At 49.5% G+C, this 23,301-nt stretch overlaps 2 protein-coding genes across 5 annotated transcripts in view; both read right to left on the bottom strand.

The window, feature by feature from the left end:
- Window positions 1-12,328, bottom strand: part of FAM102A (family with sequence similarity 102 member A) — a 37,501-nt gene extending 25,173 nt beyond the window's left edge. Inside the window, exons 1-2 of one of the 2 annotated variants that reach the window (XM_041474892.1) lie at window positions 12,228-12,328; window positions 9,886-10,516 (exon numbers count right to left, since the gene is read on the bottom strand). In XM_041474892.1, coding sequence (XP_041330826.1) covers window positions 9,886-10,031 — 146 coding nt within the window. In that variant the 5' untranslated portion in view covers window positions 10,032-10,516; window positions 12,228-12,328. Of the gene's footprint in view, window positions 1-9,885; window positions 10,581-12,227 lie in introns of both variants that reach the window. The other variant, XM_041474891.1, reaches the window with a different exon arrangement.
- A 6,355-nt stretch (window positions 12,329-18,683) lies between these two features.
- NAIF1 (nuclear apoptosis inducing factor 1) lies at window positions 18,684-22,897 on the bottom strand. 3 transcript variants are annotated; one of them, XM_041475131.1, is made up of 3 exons: window positions 22,095-22,897; window positions 20,819-21,268; window positions 18,684-20,242 (listed from the first exon to the last, which is right to left on the bottom strand). In XM_041475131.1, exons 1-3 carry the CDS (start codon window positions 22,603-22,605, stop codon window positions 20,235-20,237), a joined length of 969 nt encoding a protein of 322 aa, XP_041331065.1. In that variant the 5' UTR covers window positions 22,606-22,897; the 3' UTR covers window positions 18,684-20,234. The 3 variants fall into 3 exon arrangements, with proteins under 3 accessions (XP_041331065.1, XP_041331064.1, XP_041331063.1); XM_041475130.1 differs by having other exon boundaries at window positions 18,684-20,234; XM_041475129.1 differs by lacking the exon at window positions 18,684-20,242 and having other exon boundaries at window positions 20,805-21,268.
- Between the last annotated feature and the right edge of the window lie 404 nt (window positions 22,898-23,301).

Here is a 23,301-nt window from a genome sequence, read left to right as displayed (position 1 = left end):
TTTGCTGACTAAATTAAATTCCCAGCAAAGAAAGACAGCAATGTAAACTCCACCAAGGAGAATTTTGATAATGTGCCCACCTCACAGGGCACAAGACATGGCTACAAGTCTGTACTGCAAGAAAGAAAGCTGGCTTTGAACACAAGATACTCTTATGAAGAAAAAGCTAGTTATAAAGAAAAAAGCTACCTTTCAAAACAACAAAAAAAAAATCGACACTTGCACCCAAATATTAGAAAAATCCAGACATGGGTCAATTCAATAGACCAAGGCTTTGCTGGGATAGTAAATCTGGCAAATGAAAACACAGAAGGGAATCAACACAAGACCAGAAACAACATCACTAACACAACTGATGTGCAGAGACAAATGTTTTTGCCTCTAAGGCAGGTTTAGAGCACGTGAAGACATAATGATGCCAGAATAGTTAAATGACTTTTTTTGCCAATATCAACCCTGCTTCAACCGGGAGAGTTTGCCAACGTAGCTGTACCAGAGAGGTCTTTATAGTGCAAATTAACCTGCACATGAGGCCAAGCTCATTTCTGGAATAATTTCATTAATACCATATGATGTAACATCACGGCAATTTGGCTCGAACATGCTGAAGAGTCTTTCAGTAAATAAGCTGCCTCAAGTCAACCCTGTGCTAAAAGTAGGTTTAGTTACCCAAGAGGTAACACCCAACCATGCTCAGACGTGTTTCCCTATGAGTCATTTCTATAGAGTACACATTTACTCAAAACAAATACAACAGCCCAGGAGAAGGGCTTTATACATTAACAGCAACTTTTTCATTCCAGGATCAACACAGGTGTTTTGTGATGGCTCCTTTATAGAGGCACCATTCAGCAGTACAAACCGGGTGACTGGTTTTATGGACAATGTTTTTCCTGAACCTCTGTCCTCTCCATCAATATCTATCATTGCTGGTGTTTATCAGCAAAAAGGCACTCAGCAGGAGAGGTCTGCAAATGAGAAGAGGCTGCTGAGCAAAGCTTGTTGACCCCTGACTCAACACTGCACTAGTGGTGATGGGCTGGGACTCCTAAGTCAGCCTCTCCCAACTCTCCATTCCCTTCTGCCCCAGTTTCAGTGTCAGAGCCAGCAAGAGAGGAAATAAAAGGGTCTGAGACACAGCAACTAAAGCTGATTTTTCTCCTCTGGAGCCAGAGCTGCAGACAAACACAATTCTCTAAGAACGACCAATATCTCATGGTGCCACTTGTCCTAATGAGAGAATGGTAATTTAATAAATTACGTCTTGTTTAAAAGCAGAATATGGGAGAGCTCTGCATTTAGTGCCAGCAGCAAGTGCTGGTTAAGGCCTTGGGAGATGAGAGCACAGGATCCCACTGCAGGAGCAGGTTTCTGAGGATCAGCAAGGCTTTACCTCCTCTGTGGCTGTCACCACAAGCTGTATTCAGACACGCTCCCTTGATTCTCCCCTGCTGAAAGCAAATGACATTGGAGATGTACTGCATCACTTCTGGAGGGAAAACAACAGGCAGGTTTGTTTTGAGAGAAGAGAGGCACTTGCACTTACAGCTGGAAAAGTCAGCACTACAAACCTCCATCAGAAATGGACCTTAAAGAGAACAGGAGCCACAGCAGCATCAGCTACTCCCCATCCAGCACAAAAAGGGTGTTCAACAAAGCAGAAAGGCAGCAAAGCACAGCAACAGTTGTAGGAAATACACTCCTCCACAGCACAGATTTCTTTGCAGCAAAGAGCACTGCAGGCTACTGAAGTACAAACGAGCAGTACTGCGCTTGAAAGAATTTGACATTTATGTAGATGCAATATCCTGGTGTTACCAGAACAGGCCACTGACAGAAGCCAGGGAAAGCTTTCCTGCAGAGGGGTTACTGCATAATTAATCTGTACCACAGGCAAGCAGACTACCTCTGCTCAGCCTTACTGCTTAGTCTGGAAGCAGGAGGCTGCACTGGCTGGGGCTGGCTGGTTACAGCAAGGCTGCCTAAGTGCAAATGGCATTGCTTCATCTCGGAGCAATGGAGCATTAACGGCTCTGGAAAAACTGCTGAATTATAAATATCCCACAGGCCTCCCTCATTTTCTCTGACATGCAGGCACAGCCTAAGTGAGGATAGGAAGAATGGGAACTAGCAGGAGAAATAGGCATGACAGAAACACAACTGAACTGGAAACCCTCTCCTCAACCTACACAGATGGAAACAAAAAACCACTGAACACCACGATGCCATACCCACTTCACCTTTGCTGTCTCAAGCATAGATAAAGCCTTAAAGTCTGATACAATGCCAGGTTAAAAAAAAAAAAAATCCCTATGCCAGGGTTTTTTTTCCAGAGAAGTGCTTCCTTCCTCCTCTCCTGGTCATCTGCATTTTTATTTTGATGAACAATACTATCCCTTAAAGACTGGAAACAGAAGTGACCAGACAGAGAACAAGACAACCCAACCACATGACCTCTGTAGGCCTCTAAAGCTGCATTGCTAATTAGTGCTGCAGCTTTCTAGCCCTTCCAGGACAGTAAATCCACATACTCTCTTCCTTCCTCCCATGTAAGCACTCACAGTGCTTTCAGGCTGAACAGACAGAGATCATTTCTTATTTAAAGTACAGCATACAGCAGTAAAAGTATTTTTAGCTTCATCCTATCTCCTACTACAACAGGGGACCTCCTTCAAGGCCTCCTCTCACCAATGAGGTGGGATAAGCCCAGCCAGAGGAAAGGCATAATCCTGCTCTCCTGCCAGCTCAGCTACTCGCTATCCGCAGGGAGTGTGGCCTCTACACATGCTACTGCTTATGTAGAGCATCCTGTCTCTTCCACACCTGCCTCCTCCCAATCCTTTAGCCTCCATGTGCTTCCTCTTCATTGTCTTCCTCATCCCCATAACTCCACCCCAGCTCCCTGGCCTTATCCACTGAGCTACAGGGGTGACCCATGTGAAGTACGTGACAATGACATCCATGACAATCAGCGATTTCGAATCGTGCACAACAATTCCCTTTCTTGCTCATCAGATTAAAAATACACCAAACAAGAAGGCTGTTCATGCAGTGAACACTGGCACAACTGTTTGTCTAGTGGGAAGTGCCTTTCAAACCCAGGCACTAAAATGAGATGCCGAGTCCCACTGTATGGTACCAGAGGGATCATGATGCCAAGTCCGGAGTTACAACAGCGACGTGCATCGTGTCTCCCAGCAAGTGCACTTGGCACAATATGAATAAACTGCAAGAGGAAAAAAATAAAGTCTCTCACCCTGCAGGGCAAGCAGCTGGTACTGGGGTGGGCTGACACATCCTGAAATAACACCTGAAATTATCACCTTTACAGCACGGATTACTGACACACGTTTACAGGATGCTAGAGAAGAAATGTGCAGATCCAAATGTTGGTCCAGGGAACTTCTAAAGGCTTCTGATTATTATACAATAACCCACAGCTATGAAATAATTTCTGACCCATTTCAGAGCAGGCTGCAAGCAGAGTGAAGAGCTGGCAGCCCACAGAGGATGCAGAACACATCCTGTTTGAAGAAGGGAGGTCACACCAAAGAGCCACATCCGCCTGTCCTCGCACGGATGAGGCCTCACAGAGCCACACACACAGGTGGATGCTGCAGAGCTCACCATCCCACACTGCCAGGCCTGAAGTGAGGGAGGTTTCAGATCTGAGAAGACATTGGCCTCTTTCCTGAAACACTACCAGATGTAGTTTCCTGCAATAAAATAATAATAAGAAATAAATCTGTACCTGCCTCATTTATCTAGAAACTGCTAACAGAACAACTTGCCACTGGCAACTTATGGCCTATTAAAATACCAACTGCTGTGCAGAGAGACCACAGGCTGCCGAAGGCATGCATGAATTCCTCAGAAATTCAGCTACAAAGCTAGAGTCAACACTAATGGCAGCTCAAAAGCACAAAGAATAAAGAGACTGGAAGCCCTTTAGGTTTTTCCCTGTATTTCAGGAAAAAAATACATGTCTTAAAGGAACAGGCCACTCTCACCTACCCACTCTGATTCTCAGCCAGAATTGATGGTATTGTCACCCTGCAAATTAAGTGGGCCACAGAGCCCTGGTTTCCCAGTAGAACATTAATTTTCAGTGAGTAATTTTTCTGAGCCAAGGGCTGCTTAAGTCACACAGATAAGGCTGTTGCTAAGAGTCAGCTGTCAAAGCAATGCCAGCTCAGAACGGGCGACGGGGGGAAGTTTGAAAGCCGCCTGTATCTGAACGTATTTACTGATGCTGTACACACAGCGTATCGGTTACAGCGCTCCACACTGCAGCTTCTGGTCAGCAGAGCAGCCTCTGCCTGAGCCACAGCAGGCAGGACAGAGCCAGGCCACGAACAGAGACTGTTCTTTACTCCACACGATACAGCCCCCGTGGCAGGAAGGTTTTAATGTAATTCTGCCAGTCTTGTGACAGGTTTCGATGCGGTGACCGGTGACAGGAAGAGGCAAGTACAGCACAAAGCAAATCAACCCGCTGCAAAGCGGCTGTCAGACCCTGCAGGTGTAGCAGCCAGAGGCCAGAGAAGGTGAGGGAAATGCTTTGCAAACTCAAAACACAACTTAAGATGGTTTGTGCCAGGGACCTTGCGGTGCTCCATCACTTCTGCAATTTTTCCAACGCTCTGAACTTGCGAGAAGTTAAACCTCATTCACTGCTTCTGCTCTCACAACTTGCACCTACATTTAGCTGCACTCCTGGAATGAACCCCCTTTTTGTCATCTTCGCTGCCTAATTTCTCTGTATTTGTTTCAGAATGCAAGGCACTGCAAGTACTATGCTTGAATATTATCTTGAAATAGGTCATGTTTTATTGCAAATCACTTCTAGAGACTGTATTCAAATCACTTCTCCATTAACACCCCCAGCCTATTCCTGAGGCTCTGCCAGGAAGGAAGGATGTTATGTGAAGCTGCTCTGGAACATGAAAACTAAGTCTATTAATCTGTATAATAGGAATATTTGTACACGTAGGGAAGGTCTGCATTTCCAGACACACTTGCAACAAAAGTACTTTTAAAATACGTTAACATACCACATGCTCTAGAAGAGGATAGAGCCAAGCACACACTGTCCTAAAATATGGAACTGGGAGAACAGTTTAAAGTCACAACCAAGTTCCTTGCTCTACTAAACTGTGACAATCCCACTGGAATCAAAAGGCAGCACTCAGCAAGCGATCCCTTTTGACTACAGCCAGTTTTCTTCCCTCTCGGGGACTCTAAATAGTTACTCTTGGTAATTATTTAGCTACCTAACCTTTGCTTTTTAAGGCAGACAGTAGTCAAGATTCAGATCTCAACCAGGCTGAACCAGTATTTCAGTCTCTGATTAAACAAACAGCTAACGATTTTCCGGTCTGAAAAAAGCTAAACATGCTCAGCTTAATTACCTGAAGTGTCAGGCACAATGACTATTTATGGAAAGACAGTGAAGTAGTTGATTTCTAACTCCCACCACCAAGAGCTGCATTCTGGAGGTGGCACAACTTCCACCTCCCTTAACAAAAATTTTTGCATCACCAGCCCTGTTTTAGCAGGGCAATGCTTCTCTCCTTTATTTATGTCCTACAGTAGTGAGTAAGTTTGTTTATCACTAAGGCATTATGATGATTTTTATCCCACCAGCTGCCAAAAGCAAGCAGCTTCAGCTCATTTGTGCCTACGTGATGATGACAGAGCCACACTTACACAAAGCTGACCTCAGTCCACAGGGAGCTGTCAATGTGAGGTGCCTTCCCAAATATCAGTGTTTCTCTGGTATTCTGGATGAAGCTTTACACCCCCAAAAAATAAATCAAGTATGCAGTGCAGGAAGCGGCCTTTCATACTGACTCAATTAAAAACTGCAAGGCTAAGAACATCGTGGGTTCAGGCTGCAGCACTGACACACTTGGAGGTCAGACCACCCCAACAGGGTCAGGTCTTCCCAGATCCAGCCCACATGCAAAGAGGGCAGGGCTGCAGGAGACAAGCTACATTAATTGTTTCAAACTGCTGCAACGAGTGCCAGGATCAGAAAACCAAGCTGAAATGCGGCAGATGCTTGGAAAAGCATGGTCTCAAAAAAAAAAAAAAAAAAAGTCAAAGGTGCCTTCAGAAGACAATGAGGAAGGTGGGAAATGCACTCAAAACTGCTCAACTCATGCAAAACAGTCTTTCCTCTAGAGTCAGACAGGGGCTTTCAGAGTACAATCCCTTCCTTCAAATCCAGAAATACCAGAGTGAAACTGTTGGCAGGCTAACAGAACAATGTAGGATGAGGTGTCAGGAGTCTGTGGATAACACCTGGCTTTCCACTTCCTTCACATTGTGTGCCAGCAATGCTCGCTGCCAACACAGAGCCAGAAATCACTCAGCACCAAGGCAAAGAGCATCTGGCTGTCACTCAACATGAACTGTAAGCAGAGAGGGGGAATTTAATTGAGTCTTCCTCTTCTGGGACACCCAAAGATGTACATGAGTTTACTCCATCAGCCTGTAGCTTTAGGCACTCATTTGGACACCCAGTCTCCTGCCTGTGCTGATCCATGGATGGGATACTGCCTGACGAATTTATTGTCTCATCTCTCTAGGAACAAAGCTGCACAACCCCTCAAAAAGCTTCAAACTGGTACAAAATGCAGACGCCCACCTGCTCCACAAAAACGGTTGCCATGAATACATCCCTACTTCTCTGTGCCTGCTATTTTTAAACATACTTGGGAGGCAACTGAATTCACTGGTGGTTGTGCTATTTAAGTATCTGGATTAAAAATATTCAAGGAATATATTGGCACTTCTCAATGTATTGGGAAATACAGCATCTGCCTGGCCTACACCTGGCTCAGATACCTTTTCAGATGCCCAACTTGTGTAATCCAACTGCAAGGTGATAAACCCACAGACACAATAGACGCTTTTAACACAGAGCACTGTAAAGTGAAACCTTTCAGTTTTATTCCTCAGAAGCCCCAGAACAGCCTAAGAAAACTTTACAAATGGAAAGGAAAGAACAAGCAAAAAGAGATTTACAGCTGAAACTTTAGTACCCATCGTTTAATGCAAGGCCTAAGCACAGGAAGACTGGAAATAAGAGCACCTGCCTGCAAAAAAATAATAATTTAAAAAAACTCAAACAAAATTTACAGCTGAAACTTTAGTACCCATCGTTTAATGCAAAGCCTGAGCACAGGAAGACTGGAAATAGAGCACCTGCCTGCAAGAAAATAATAATTTAAAAAAACCCAAACAAACCAGAAAACCCAGGAGAGGCAGATCCCCAAAGCTGAATGTGCTGACAGGACCTGAACCTTTTCCAGACATCCTTGAATTCCTAAGAGCATTTAGTCTTAACACATTTCAGACAGGTTCCCCTCCAGCCAGAAGAGTGAGAAGTCTGGGAAGTGGGTCCCAGCCCAGTGTGTGTCCCACCAGAGCCAGAGCACCAGGCTGTGGCAGCTCTGTATGTACACCCAGGCTGAGCTGGACTTGGGACCCAGCTGATGGGAGCCAGCAGAACAGGCTGCTGCTTCTGCCTTGCCCACAGATCAAAATCCCAGTGCCACCTGGAACTCATTGGGAATATCATATTCCCACCTCCTGCCACAGACATGTATGAGGTGTCAAGTAAGCTTATTGTAAATAACCTGAAAAATCTGTCTCTGGAGGTCCCTGTGTAACACTCTTTCCACAAGACAACTACAAAAACTGATTTAATGTTTCCTGTGAAGAGTTCCTATACCTACTTCTAACCTCAGTTTACAGACTCCAGGTGACAGGGGACACATTATTCAGATCAGTTCTCTGAAAACTCATGGTCATGAAGAGCTACAGCTCAGCTCCATCACAGCCACAGACCTCCAAATATCCCAGATCACAGAAGCCCAAACCGATTGCAGAGCAAACACCAGATTTTGGACACAAGCAGCTGAAAAGAGATTACCTGCCAGACCTTACAACCTCAAGTAAGTGGTTGATTTCAGAGAAACAATCATAGACTCTGAACAACTTAGATTTCTAACAGAACACATATACAGTATCTCCTTTCCTTTAATCTTTCCCAGTGAGTATCAAAAACGTGACAGAAATGAAGAGAGGAACACAGAGCAAAGCCAAGGCATGACCTGGGAGCTTCTCCACACAGTAACTCTTCTGGAAATTCATCCCTCCTGAAGTTTCTCTAACTGCAACAGGGAAAAATATTTGGAAAAGGTCAAATGACTCAATACCACTGAGACCCATAACTTTTCAAGCAGGAACAGGTTTCCATGTGCTTTCAGTTAGAGCACAGACAGGTCGGGGGAAAGGCGGGAAACCCCCCAGCCCTCTTTGCCTTTGCTCGTTTCAGAGCTATGTATGTGTTTGGTTTTGAATTACAGTTGATTTTGTTGCTGGAACACATCTGCAAGGCTGAGCGAACTACTGAACCCCAGCCAGCTCAGAAAACAACCCACACGGCTGGCAGCACCAGCACACCCCAGGGATGGCTCCCAGAAGCTGCTTTCAGGGACAACAAGGAGAGGGAGATGGACATTTCTCTGCACAGGCTTTTCCTGAGACACCCTCCAGAGCCACTTATTCTCTTATGACTCCAGGAAGTGGAAGGGTTAATTTCTTTCCAAGTTCACATACTGTTTGAATTCCTTAGATAAACTGCTTCCACCAAACCCAAGGATCTAGCCTCAGGGGAGAACACTAAGGAAAAGCTCTTTTGATGGATTTTCTTCAAAAGAGAAATTAATTCAAAGTCCATTTCTGGAGGTGTTCCACACCCTCAGCTTCTATGGACTTCACATGAGGTTGCATTGTGCCCCTGGGAAAAAAATCCCCAAGCTTTGAGCACTGCCCTAACACTTCTGTTTGCAAGACAGAAATGTTTTATGCTTGCCCAATAAAATCTTCTCTCCTGAAATGAGAAAGCTCAGTACACAGCACTACAAAGAGGAAAACCAGACCCAACCAGGCTTTAGCCCTGGCATAAAGCAGTTAACAGCTAGCACAAACTAATCCTGTGCCTTTAAAACTGAGCAGTCACTCAGGAAAGCAAAAAAACAAGTTTTGAAAGCCACTGAAGGCTTCCTTCATATTTTGAAGCAGAAAGCAAGTCTGGGCTGTTGTGGAATTTGTGTTTGCATACTGTTCGTGATAATCTGCGTGCATAGTTGGAAACAAATCAAGTTTTTATTAGCAATTAGTAGAGTGGGGACAGACCTGCCTGAAAGAGCCAGAGAAATGCCAACAGAGGATGGCAGAACCTTCTAATATGTGTAGCAGAGTGATCCCAACATGACATAGAAAACACCGCTGCTCTGAAGTGGGAAATGCAATGGCATCAGTTCCAGGAGATAAACTGGGTCTTTAACACCAACAACTTTGACTCCAGGCACCAGTTTTCCCTTGCACAGCAATTTGCAATGCAAAACAAACTACTTCCACCCTCACCAAGAAGAGAAATTCAGTATCAAAGGGGAGAGCAAAGTTGGGAAGGGTTGATTTGCTTAGACAGTTTCCTACAGAGCTGAGTTTCAAGTAAGGCATGAAGACAATACAGAACAGGGTTTGAAACAGTGTGCGAGAACTTGGGCAAGGAGGAGGGGGAAGGAGAAGAGAGGATTTAATCCCCTTTCAGAGGAGTGACCTCTCCCTCCCCTCATCTCTGAAAAATTCAATCCAGCTCGAATCAGCCAACACCACCCAGGTTCAGAGCTCTCCAGCTATGTACTTCCCCTGCTCTGGAGAATGAGAGGGCATGTGGGGCCCTACAACAGAACTATTAAAATCCCATCAAGGGGTGAGCGAGTGGTTGCCATATGCTGAACCACTCAAGGGAAGAATAACCAGGGAAAGAAGCACAGCCAGGCAGCAAGTCTGCAGACAGGGTCTTACCTGCTAGATAAACTAGCAAAGTCTCCTCCATCTAGCAGCCTGATTTTGCAGAACAGAACCCCATTGACAAAGGGGACGGCAGTCAGCTCTTCTAGAGTAAAACTTGTCTGAAACTTGAATTTCTTCTTCTTCATCAAGAAAGCCATGGGCAAATTCAGCGTGGAAAGCTCAGGAATTCCAAACAAGATCAGGGAGTACTGGCTCACAGCACAAACAGACAAGCAGAGGAAGGGCAGTCGTTCCGGGAGCACAAGCAGGGATAAATTCCAGTTCAGTTACAACGAGGGCCCAGCCTCAAACGCACGATTCTCTTCTCTTTGGTGGTCGGATCTGGCTGTGGGATCATCGCCACGGCAGGCTTCAGGTGAGCAGGAAGAGGTCAGATTAAATCTCTGCAACATCTCCAAGGGAAAAGGGAGGGAGGGAAGTTGGGTCTCAGCTCCAGACCAGCAGGAGCTGTCCCAGTTAGAGGCTGCAGTGCTCTGTCTTCAGCACAACCCCTCCTGAAAGCATCTCTTGTGAGAAGTCATCTCAAGTCCCCTGAGAGGCCTTAAGTCTTCAGGCAGCACATTCAAAGAGCTTCCAGTCTCTGTCTCTTGTGCAACTCTTTGACACAGGTCTTTGGGTCAGCCTTTGGGAGGGAAATGAGTAAATTAGTTCCAGCCAGTCTTGGACTCCTCCTCCTGCTCTAAAACCTGTTTGGATAGGTAATATTCAGTCCAGACTCATTCCAGTCTGAAGAGGTATGGCAATTAACCCAGCCCCAACATCCTTTTTCCCCTTTTTGCCTAGGGCAAGCTTCACTGTTGTCATCCCCCTTGTAATTTCTGTTTTGCAAAGCAGCTAATAAAAATTTGCTCTAATTTCAGTCATCATGTTTAGAAGCAGTTTACAGCGCAAGATCATTCTAATGTGCAGTCTAACAAGAGGAAGGAAAAGCCGTCTCAAGAAATGCAAAATATATCTCTTTCCTGCATTTCCAACCAGCCCTAAGTGTTAGCACCTGTATCTTATAAATGGAGAAAGCAGCCGAGAGGGAAAAAAACAAGCAGCCTGCTCCAGATTACACAGCATAACAACCGAATCAGGTCATCCGGCTGTCCAATGGCCAGGCCCACCGGGAATGCTGCCTTCCCCCGGCACCGGCTCTGCACCGAGCTCTGCCCTGTACAGCTCAGATCTGGGGCTGGAGACGGCGATTTCGTTACACATTTACAAAACACCTAAACCAGGGAGGCAGGAGCTGATTAACATCTCAAAGGGACAAGGTTACGAACACCGGGCAGTAAACAATCCTCACTGACTCTAGGAGCTGCCTGCGTGGGTGATTAAAGACCCTCTCGTGCCCGGTGGCTGCGGGAGAAGCCAGCTGGCTCTGCCAGGGCCCGGGCACCTCCACGGGGGCTCCGCTGTCCCGCAGACACCGCAGTGGGGGAGAGACGGGTCGGTGCTCCTCACCACGAGCAGTGGTGTGCCCCTGCACCGAGGTGCTGCCAGCTCTCAGCCTTGGCTACTGTGAGGTCACAGCCTGTTCCCTGGCACTCTGGGGTCATGCACTGAATGGTGTGACCCAGCCCTCTGTCTGAGCCGAGCATTGAGCTGTGCCCAGGTCCCAGCTCTCTGTCTGAGCCGGGCATTGAGCTGTGCCCAGGTCCCAGCTCTCTGTCTGAGCCGGGCATTGAGCTGTGCCCAGGTCCCAGCTCTCTGTCTGAGCCGGGCATTGAGCTGTGCCCAGGTCCCAGCTCTCTGTCTGAGCCGGGCATTGAGCTGTGCCCAGGTCCCAGCTCTCTGTCTGAGCCGGGCATTGAGCTGTGCCCAGGTCCCAGCTCTCTGTCTGAGCCGGGCATTGAGCTGTGCCCAGGTCCCAGCTCTCTGTCTGAGCCGGGCATTGAGCTGTGCCCAGGTCCCAGCCGTGCACTGAGCTGTACCCAGTCCCAGCCCTCTGTCCCAGGCAGACACTGAGCTGTGCCCAGTCCCAGCCCTCTGTCCCAGGCAGACACTGAGCTGTGCCCAGTCCCAGCCCTCTGTCCCAGCCGTGCACTCAGCTGTACCCAGTCCCAGCTCTCTCTCTGAGCCGGGCACCGAGCTGCAGCCCAGATCTTAGTCCACCTCTTGGCCCTCTGAACTCCCGACTGCGCTGCAGCCCGGCCCCGGGGGTACCGAGCCATGCCCGGGCCGCAGCCCAGCTCCGGCCCCACAGCCCGTGCACCGAGCTGCAGCCCGGGCTCAGCACCCTCCCAGCCCGTGCACCGAGCCGCAGCCCGATCTACCCCTCTCCCGGCCCCCCATCACCAGCTGCCTCACGGAAGATCTCAGCCCGCTTCCCAGCGCCCTCCACTGACCTGCGGCGCGGTCCCGGCCCGGTGCCTGCCCGGCCCTGCCCGCTCCTCCAGCCCGCTCCTCGCACGGCGGCCGCCGCTCCCCGACACGGCCGCCTCTGCCCGCGCTACGCCAACTGCGGCCTCTACGCCGAGAGCGCAGGCAGTGCGCGGGCAGCGCGCGGCGAGAGCGGCGCCGCCGCGCTTCGCGAATACCGACGGCACGTAACACCCGCCCTCCCCCGAGACGAGAGAACGCGAGCGGCGCCGCCCGATTGGGCAGCAGCAAGGAGGCGGGCTGAGCACTGCGAGGTAGTGATTGGTTGCTCCGGCACGGGGCGGGGAAGAGAGCGCGAGGATTGGAGAAGAGGGTTGTCGGTTTGGACAAGCCCCGCCCCCTGCCTGATGGGGTGGGCGGGAAGCCGGGTCCGCGGTGTCCCCTCAGCGGGAGTCGGGGTGCTGGGCTTCCCGCCCCACGGGATGTCTTGGAGCCCCTCTGCAGGCTGAGCAGCCCCCAGCTGGCACGGGAGCTGAGGGGATGGCAGGGGGCTGCGGTTGGGGTGTCCCTGCCTGGGCCGAGGTGATGGCAGAGTCATCTGGCATGAGACATAAGGAGCTCCTGGGAGTGGGTCCAGTGGAGGGCAATGAGGGTGATGGGGAATTGGGGCATCTCTGCTATGAGGAAAGGCTGAGGAAGGTGGGTCTGTTTAACCTTGAGAACAGATAATTGAAAGGGGACCTCATTAATGTGTATAAATACCTAAAGTGGAGTGCCCAGAGGATGAAGCTAGGCTTGGCTCAGTGGTGCCAACCACAGGGACAACAGGCATTAGGCAGAAAGTGATGCCCAGTAGTTTTACCTGAACATAAGGAAGAACTTTCCTGTGCAGTGCTTGTTCCCTGGCCCAGAGAGGTTGTGAAGTCTCTCTCACTGGAGATATTTTAGAACTGTCTGGACACAATCCTGTCCCATGTGCTCTGGAATGACCCTACTTGAGCAGGAATCTGGGGCCAGATGACCCACTGTGGAGCCTTTCAACCTGACCCATTCTGTGGTTTGGTGACAGACGTCATCTGTGCATCCTCCTGACAGCCAGGAACTCTTCCCCTGGCTTGTCCCAGTGCCCAAACAACTCCTGGTGACATCCCTCTCATCAGCGTGTCCCACGGGCTGCAGGCACACGGTTCCTCAGGCCGCTCAGGGCCGTGGCCATCCTGTCCCCTCAGGGTACCACAGAGTGGCTGTGGGTCGGGCCAGCAGTGCCTGGGCTGGCTGCGAGCAGGAGGGAGGCCCTGGTACCACAGAGCCCTGCGGAGCAGCACGAGGCAGGGCCCAGAGCTGGAATCTCACCCTCCGCAAGTGAGATGTGGCAACCAGTTGTGCACATCCCTTCATCTGAATGGCTCCCTGTTATTATGTGCTGCTGCTGTGTCCAGCGCTGCGGCTGGGATCCCTGGTCAGGCTGGATTCCATCGTTTAAGGGCAAGCAGATCAAAATGTCTCACCTTGTCCTGAAGGAGCCTGCAATCATCAACGTGATTTGCCTAGATTTAAAATTTAGGCGTTTGCCCAAGAGCCTCTGTGGCTGAGAAGTTGAGGCTCATATGGGAGGAACTGTTCCCAAGGATGATATGCAAAGCTTGGATGAAAGCCTGGGCGTCCTTGCTCTCTGCCAGGCTTTGATGCCCAGACTCCTTGCCTGTAATCTGCCATCTATGCAGACAATATCAGAGCTATCAAATAATTCCACCACAATGTGCTCTTTGGGGAAAAAAAAAAAAAAAAAGAAAGAAAGAAAGAAAAAATAGAGTCTGCTAGGAAAAGTAGGCAGAAATGTCCTTGGATAAAAGTGAAAAATTGGATCAAGCCAAATGCATTATGATTTTTGCTTACCAGGTTAAGCTTACACAAACTTTGGACTGGGAAAACATTTTGTGTTGGTTCAGTGAAACCATCACAGGACATAGCAGGAGTTAGCAGGAAACAGCAGGATTTACAGACTGCTGTTACAGATGAGGCTTGAATCCTTCCATCAGTTCCTATCTAGTGTTTTCAATGCTTTGAGGCATTGCTGGAAATGGGCTGGCATTTTTTGATTTCTGTTTCCAGCTTATTGGGAAAGAGCTGAGCCTGCTAAATATTTGATGTTTACAAGCTATGCTGCTGAAATACCAGAGGCATCTGAAGAATCCAGCCCAGTTCTCACACCTCTCATGCCCCAGCACATGCTGACAGACATGTGGATGCTCTGCTTCCATCCCTAGGTAAAGGACAAACGATCCCTGTGTGTGGTGTGGGAGGAGACTCTGTTATCTGCTATGATTCACTCTGGTAAATAACCTTCTCGAGGACTTCTCTTGTTTATAGCAACAGCCTCAAATGCTAAGTTTACAGAGACTTTAATCCTTGCTGTTCTCACGCATATTTACTTTGCAGTTTTATCAGAAACATCTCTTGAAAACCTCAGTGTTTTTATAATTAATTGAATAATGTGACTGATGTTAAAAATAAATGGGTTTGGAAGAATGCCCAGCGAGCTGCTGAGCAGTGTGTAGTATAGCAACCGTAGCTGCAGTCTCAGGGATGTGTGTATTTTCCTAACAAACGCAGTCTCATGACTGAGAGATTAAATCTTTATTAGTTCAAAATTCACCCTGTAGATTTTGCTGTGTTTATGCTGCATAATTGTTTCTGGAGAAATTCACATGTTTTAAAGGGACAGTGCTCCTGTTTTCAGAGGGGATGGGTTAGTGTGAGCCTCCCACAGAGGGAATGTGGGTGTAGGATATCTTCATCCATCCACCATCCCTCTGGCTTTATATTATTTTCTGCTCCAGATGCAATCCATTGGCCGTGGGGTGTGACCAAGGTGCTTTGATTCTGCTCATCCCAGACTGGCATCCTATGGATTTCTCTATGGCTGTGCCCACCTCACCTCTGCTCCATGCAGATGCAATCCATTGGCCATGGGGTGTGACCAAGGTGCTTTGATTCTGCTCATCCCAGACTGGATTTCTCTATGGCTGTGCCCGCCTCACCTCTGCTCCATAAGCCTCAGCCACATCCCTGCCCTGTGCTCTTCCTGACCTAAGCCTTTCCTGAGGCCGCTCCCCAGTGCCGCCACCACTTCCTCAACTTTTGCTGGCTCAGGGCACTGTCTTATCAGTCTGGGATATTTTTATCAGTCTGGGCCTCACCTCTGCTCTCCTGGAGAGGTGTGCCCGGCTGGCCAGGGCTGGGACCGCTGTGCTCTGAGGGTGAGCACCAACAGACGTGCCTTGTCTTGCCTCCTCTCTGCTTTGAGGACAGAGATAAAGCAGCAGTGGAGAAACAAGGTGAGATAAATGCAGGACGGACAAAACGCAGTGAGGTGAAGTGAGGTAGATCCTGTAATGCGTTTGGTGAGCCTTCAAATCCTATCTCTTATCCCAAGGGAATCCCAGATGCACAAGCCCTGCAAACTACATCATCAGCATCTTCCTCTGGAAAGCATCATCACGCTAATTCATTTGTCCTGGCAGCCAAATGATTAAAGTTTTAAAACAAAATTACACACGTTGCTGTAACAGCGTAAACACAGTAATGGTTCTCTGTTACACCTGTCGCCTCTGCTGTAATGGCCTTAATGAGCTTTCAGCCTCATCATCCAAGAAAAAAAAAAAAAAAGAAAAAAAAAGAGAGAGATTATCACACCACTTTAAGCTGTAAATGCATTCCTGGAGCTGTGAGTGGGATGTAGCCCTGCTCCAAGGAGCAGTGTGTTGGAGCTGCAGTGGGTGGGTGCCTTCCCCAGAACCAGGCTGGGGAGCTCCCAAAATGGGGCAGGGGGTGCAGACACCTCAGCAGTGTAAGCTGTGGCATGCAGACAGCTGGAAACCCTGTGAGGGGAATGGGTACCTATCCCCATTGCACAGGATTATCCCATGGTGTGGAGTTATTCCAAGCTTGCATCTTCTCAGCTTAATAACAGGCTGTGAGCTGCACTTTGACCTGCTTGTGTTTTTCACTTGTTCCATATTTAACTGAACTCATCATCATAAAGGCCAGGAACTGTTTCACTTTCTGTGCCAGGCTGGGTTTCCTGTTGGATGTGCAGAGGACACACCTGCACGGTGGGTTTCTGGCCTGCCAGCACTGGGAATCCTGTTATTGAAAAAAGGGAGCCCAGGAATCTGGAGTCGGTGGATTCCTTTCCCCAAAAATGTGGTTAGACCTGAAAATCCAGCTGCCTGGCTTTTTTTGTTTACTGGTTTCCATGTCTGCTTCAGTGTGTCCTGGGAATGTGCGGCAGAACTCTCTGCTTCATTCTGTGAGGTCTGTGGGTGGAACTGGATCTTGTTTGCCCCTTCCAAAATCTGCAGACTTGGAACCTGCTTTGCCTCAAGGCTTGTTGTGTTTATTAAGCCTTATCCTGTGTCTGTATCCCAGCTTCCATCCCTTCAGTTTTGTGCTGGACAAGAGACTTGCTGGTTGTGGCCGTGGTCTGTCCCACTGACTGCAGCCCCACAAATGCCGCTGTTACCCCAAATGCATCAGAAGCAACCGTAAGTCTGTGGTTCCCCCGTGACCCAGCAACCTCTAATTTGGGATCCCAGGTGACAGAGGTGAAAGAAACTGGCCCTGCTGGGCTGGGATTCTGCCTCAGATTAATCATCTGCACATCTGGGACTCATTTGCAGGTGATAGTGACTTCATTCCCCACTCAAAACATGGGGTGGAAGCCGTGCTCCTCAGTCTCACCAAGCTTCTTATCAGGTGCTTTCAAGCAAGACAAAGAATCTTAAATATTTTAATGTTCATACTGACCTGATCACCCTTCTGCTGACAATACTTGCTGGCAACAACCTTAGGTGACAACAGGAAAAAAACCACAAACGATCCCCAGAAGGATGCTTTGCCAAAACAGGCTTGCCAAATTTTAAAATCGTGCTGGAGGAAAAAGAGGTTATTTGGGTGAGTGTGCAGGGCGTATCATTCTGTGCCTTGGAGGGGATCTGCTCCCAGAACTGCCATGCAGTGATGGCAGGGCACTGTACTTGTGGGAAACTGACATATGTAAGAAAAACCCTAAAAAATCCTTAAAACCTGTCCTAAACCTTAAAGCCAGTACTAAAAAAACCTTAAAACCTGTCCCTTTGCTTATAATGAAGGAGTTGATGTGGTTTTTTAAGTCTTGTGCTTGCCCATTTGGTTCTGCAGTGAACTCATCCCAAAGGCAGACATCTCAGTGTCCTCTGCCATGTCTTTGGGAAGCAGAGAGACCTGGTCTGAGTCCCCAGGCATCAGGACGTTTCCAGGGATATCTCACAGCTGTGCTCTGCCCTTTGAATTTCCTTCTCTCCAAGCTGTCAGCCCTGAACAGATTAGCCAGTGAAGGGTGCGAGCAGATCCCGCAGGGTCTGCAGGACAGGGTGGCTCCTGGGCCGGCGCAGTGCCACAGCTCGGGATCCCGGCGCGCAGTGCCACCTCCTGGAAAGCCGGGCTGCAGCCGCACGCATCGCAAAGCTTGGCTCCGGGGGTGCTCCTGGAGGCTTGGTGCTGCCTCCGAGGCCACAAATATTTTCTCACCACTGAGAGTCCCCTGCCAAACTTCCCTTTCCCCAGCAGGCACGAAGATGCTGCTCACCCCCATGTCCAAGGCACCCTGTGGCAGAACATCTCTGCATGGCTCCTTCCCAGTCTGGATGTTGAATACAAATCTCTAGGTACAAAAAGAACAGTAGAGGAGAACAAATAAACATCTTTAAATATTCCTCCGTAGCTTTTGTTCTGTTTGGGCATCAGCTGGTTGTTCAGTTGAATGTCCTGTGTTCCTGTTTGCCCTGTCAATGTCCTGTTCACCTATTCATCCTGGTTTTAACATTAAGGGACACTTTTCTCTGTCCCCTCCCAAGTTTGATGACCACTTTCATGAGCAACAACCAAGTCCCTCATCACACAGTTCACCCTGTATTTAAAATGTTGCCACATATTTTTAATGAGACAAAAATCTGTACAGAGAACACATGCTTGGATGCTGCTGGCTTGACTAAGCTCTGCATTCATCCTGAAAAGACAGGAAAAATGGGTGGTTCCAATGGCAACATGTTTAGTCCTCTAGAAAAGCAACACAGCTGAAGTGCTTAGTCACTAAAAAAAATGCACACTGCAATTTAAAGCCAAAGGCTGGTATTTCTACCATTATTTTAGGCTATTGTGGCATCTTCTGAGCAGCTGGGAGATTACTGTATTTCAGTAATTCGTCAGACACTGTGAAATAACTCGTGCTCCAAGGTAAGCCTGTAGAAGCTATTATTTGAAAAAGACTGTAATTATGTAAATACAAGGCCACAAGGCTCACAAACACAAGGAAAAGCTACTGTGACTTGTGATTGTTCACAGCTCTCCCTGGTCCCTTCACAGTGAGGATTCTGTGTTACAAAGTTGTTGTCACGAACTCATTTTCACTTCCGCACACACCAATGAACCAAAACAGCCTGTTTACCAAAATGTATTTTTTATTAAAATTCATATTTGTAAAGGAGAGATCATTACAACAAATGAGGTAAACCAACACATATGACATAGTTCTCACTCTAAAAATAAATTTCAATTCAATTGATTTGATTCCACAGAGTCTAAGAGGAAGAGTCAGGCAAGTGCTACTCATGTGGTGAGATGCCAGACAAGGCAGGATCCACCCTGACTCAGCTTGGAGGTGTCAGTCCCAAGGGGCTGGGAGTCTTCCAGGGACCAAACCCTTCTCGCTGTGTTGTCCTTCTCTCCCCCGTCAGATTTGTAGAAAGGAGGAGATGAGTAAAGGCCAGGGACTGACAGCAGTGACCTCGTCACCTACTGCTCTAACCAGGGGTCCCCCATCAGCATCTCCCCATTAAAGGCTGTGTAAAGGTTTTGATTGTGCAAATTCACTCCCTCGTCAGCCCTAAAGGAGACTTAACAGCAAGTAAATACCAGCTCTGGAAAAGCTCAATTTCAAAAGTAATAACCTGGCAAGCAACAAGCCTGTAAAATGTAAGCCACTTTGCAAGGTAGAATGTAAGCCACTTTGCAAGGTAGAAGGAGAAGGCTTACACTTCCTTTTCTTCTTTCCCTAAGTTTTCTTCCATGCATGTACAAGTGGACCTTTAATCTAAAAGTTTATGAAGTTACTGCAAGTCTGTGAGAATCATGTTGACCATCCTGTGCAATTAAGCTTTCTCATTAAGGAGCAAGCCCCATAGCCTGAATGCCTCAGAAGTGGCTGTGAAGTTTTTTCACCCTGTATAACGGTATAGGATAGCGAGGAGAACCTCAGCTCTGTTCCTCAGGATGAGGAGACAAACACGGAACGGCTGGACTGCCTGCCAGCTCCCAAACAGTACAAAACAAACACCACCAGCAGCAGAACCAAGTAATGCCCCAAAATTCACTCAGATCAGTGGCTGACAAACTCCTAAACATTGGGAATTCCTGTGTGGCTGCAGCTTAGTCCAGGACCTTAGTCCAGGTCCACTTTGATGGATCAAGTTATTCTGGAGGTGACAGACTATGCAGATGAAGCAGAGATGGAGTTTCAGTGTTCCATCCACCCCAGTGAAACTCATCCAGGCCCTTGGGTGTTTACGCTGCAACAAATAAAGACATTGTGCCAGGACATATCCCAGGAGAGTTTCTGGTACCCAAGACATGAAACTTTCATCACATCTGCCAAGTTGATAAGAGAAATTTCATGACTGCACACAGATAAAACATGAGGTGAATGCACTGCTTCAATCCCACTGGGATCCTCAGGGAGGTAAGTGGGACTTAAAATGCACAGAGGCTGGGTGCTAGTCTGCATGGGCAGGATGTGATGCTGCAGGAGCAGGATCCATGGCTCTCGGTGCAGAGGGAAGGTTCTACCACATCCGGTACCACGTTTCCAGTAAATGCTTTCAGCAAGAGTCAGAAATGCATTCACTGTGTGCACGATGGGTTCACGATCACTGTACCTTGGCAGCTGCAGCACTGACATCCCGACAAAACTCTCCACGTTAGAAGTCAGTTAAAGGCTATAGATCTCGAGAGAGAGACAAAAAGAGAGGTGTCATACTTAGGACAGATATTTTTCAAACAGAAATTAAAAAACAACTTTTAAAAAAATAAATCTATTGTTTGAGGAACTAAAGCAATCCATGTTAAGTTGCTGGTTTATTACACATCCTGCTATGGCTCTGTATGAGAGTCTGAAAAGGCAGATTAGCACAAAGATTAGCAGAGAAACCTGTTTAGACTCAGCCAAACTCCAAGGGAGCCATTCACACTGACAAGAGGCAGCACCCCTTTCTCCCAAGTGTCCTCTGCCAGCATGGGTAGGTTTTTAGCATGGCAGATGTCCCACAGAATTGTTTACGTTGGAAAAGACTTTTAAGATCATTGAGTTCAACCGTTTCCCCAGCACTGCCACATCCACCACTAACTCATGTCCCCAAGTGCCATATCTACACATCTTTTAAATCCTTCTAGGAATGGTAACTCCACCACTGCCCCGGGCAGCCTGTGCCAGGGCTTGGCAACCCTTTCAGGGAGGAATTTTTTCCTAATTCAATCAATCTAAAGCTCCCCTCCCACCACTGTTTCTTTCACTGGATCATACCATCTTGCTGCCCTGTCTGGCCAGGGTCAGTGGTGACCGAAGGGCTGGGTGTATTGCTCTGCAAAAATCGACGGAAGTCCTTAATCATGGGGCGGAGGACCTGGATGAGGGCACTGAGAGCTGCCTGCGTCCCCTCCATGGCCTGTGCCTGCCGCTCCTGGGCACACGCCTGCACCTCCTGCGAGCGGCGGATCATCTGCAGCAAGTCGTTCTGCTGCTCCAGGTGCTGGGCAATCTCCTTCACGTGCAGGTTGGTTACTCGCTGCTCCTGCAGGAGCTTGGCTGAGTTGAGGGCAATGCGGCTTTTCAGCTCCTGGGGCTTGGCAGACACCTCGTGCTGATGGGCCATCATCTCCAAGGGCGCCTCGGCAGTCACGGTGGCGGGGGCTTCCGTGGTGCAGTACTCCACCACGCCGTCCTCCAGACTGTGGTAGGTTGTCTCTGCAGGAACTGAGAACAAAGGACAGAAAGGGAGTCAGGAGTAGCTGTGATACAGGATTTTTATCTACAGGACTATTCAGTGAATACCACAGGAATACGGCCTGTTCAGTGAGATAACATACAATGGCCAGCAATGCACAAATTGACCTATTTAAGTCTACTCCACCCTCAGTCGAGCTTCCTTCTGGGCTGTACAGTCCAAAGGAATAGGGAATGCCTTATCTGTCTAGACAATATAATTTTTCAATCTCCAGTTTAGAACAATCTTTCCAAGCAGCATTAACTGACTGGAATAACAGCAAAGACCCCGAATGGCCCCTGTCGGTAAAAGAGCTGCTCTTTGGGAAACTGCCACTGGAAAATCAGCCCTGAAGATGTTTTTCCCCGTGTTCTGGTTCCCAGAGAGGGACTGAAGAATCTCCCAAGGTGCAAAAGATCCTTGATTCCCTTGTCCTTAAGGCTGAGTCCAGCTGTCAAAGCGGACTTTCAGTACCTGCGTGTCTTGCGGCCACTCCCCTACACCACAAGGGCAGACTGGGAGGAGCATTTCATTACAGAGATGTGGGGCTTTCATTTTGTTGGGCTTTCTCTCTGCCCAAAGAACTTGTGGGCACCCTATCCCTGGAAACGTTCAAGGCCAGGCTGGATGCAGCAACCTGCTCTAGGAGAAGGTGTCTCTACCCACGCCAGGGGGTTGGAACTGGGTGCTCCTTTCCAGCCGAAACCATTCTGTGGTTCTGTCCCCACACTCGGGGTCTCCTCCTGGCAGGGGGGTGCCAGGGCCTCCGCCTGGCCCTCCACCAGCCCAGAGCGTTCCGGCGGGCGCAGCACTCACTCTGGGTCAGGGTGACCGTGGTGGCCGACGCGGTGATGGGGATCTCGCTCCCGTCACCCGCGCCGCAGTCGCCGCTCGGCAGGCTGATGATGGTGGCCTCTCCCAGCAGGTTGCAGATGCGCTGCTGCATGGGCGTGAGGATCACCGGGGCGGCCGCGGCGCCCGCCGGGTCCTCGCCCTCGGGCCCGTTGCCGCCGCCGTTCTGGTTCTCGCCTCCCCCTTCCATGGCAGCCCGCACTTGGGCCACTTTGCGCCGCACCTCGGTCTTGAGGTCGGACCACTTCTTCTTGACCTCGGGCAGCTCGCGGTGGCAGGTGGCGACGGCGTTGACGCGGCGCAGGATGTCGTGCCAGGCGGCGGCCTTGGCGGCCAGCGGCACGCCCGCGTTGAAGTGGTTGACGAGGAGGTGCTTTCCCCGCTCCAGCTCCTCCACGATGATCTCCACCTCCCGCTCCGAGAAGTTCATCTTCCGCTTCTTGGCTGGGGGCGCCGGCGGCGACGCCATGGCCATGGGGGGCACCGGGGACGGGGCAGGGGGTCACACCTGGGGGGCCTGGGGGACGCTGGGCAGGGCCGAGGGGCGGCAGGGCCCCCCCACCCCCGGGGCCGGGGACAACAGGGGGGCCCCGAGGCCCCTCAGGGCCCCGAGGGGTCGGTCCCCCCCGCTCCCCCTTTGGCACCGCCAACGATACGCAAATTGCGTACGGCGCCCGCCCGGCAGCCCCGCGCAACGGCCCCCGCCCTGCGGCACTGGCGTAATGGCTTCCAGAATCGGCCCCCCTTCCTGCCACGTCTGATTGGCCCGCCCGCCTGCCCGTCACAAGAATTACCCGCCTTCCGCCTGCAATACCGCATTATTATTGGTCAACAGCCCTGTCCATCAGGCAGACAAGAGGCGGCCCCGCCCCGCCGCTGGTCTCAGGGCACTGGGCCTGCGTGGGGCCGGTGAAGGGTTGGGCCCGCCCGTGGATTTCCTCGCTCGAATCCCATTGGGTGCTTCTCCTGTCCATCATTCCAGAGCGCGCACTGCTTTCCAACCTACCGGATGCGCGCGACGTCCGTCAAGCTCAAACTGCCTCCCGGCTCTCGCTCTGATTGGTGGTGGTCTCCTCATCACCGCCTGCCCAGCCGGCTCAGCCAATGGAGGCTCGGCCCGCGCGCCTGCACCGCCCCCCGTGCAACGCTCCGAAACACGGCCGCGCTTCCT

The sequence above is a fragment of the Pyrgilauda ruficollis genome, unplaced genomic scaffold, assembly GCF_017590135.1.
Source record: "Pyrgilauda ruficollis isolate IOZ18807 unplaced genomic scaffold, ASM1759013v1 scaffold34, whole genome shotgun sequence".
Lineage (NCBI taxonomy): Eukaryota > Metazoa > Chordata > Aves > Passeriformes > Passeridae > Pyrgilauda > Pyrgilauda ruficollis.
This window is presented reverse-complemented; position numbering and strand designations above follow the sequence as displayed.

Coding starts and splice junctions, on each gene's coding strand:
- NAIF1 (XM_041475129.1), bottom strand. CDS start 22,605: ATGGCCATGGCGTCGCCGCCGGCGCCCCCAGCCAAGAAGCGGAAGATG. Junction 21,269..22,094: donor CACGGTCACCCTGACCCAGA/GTGAGTGCTGCG, acceptor CTTTGTTCTCAG/TTCCTGCAGAGACAACCTAC.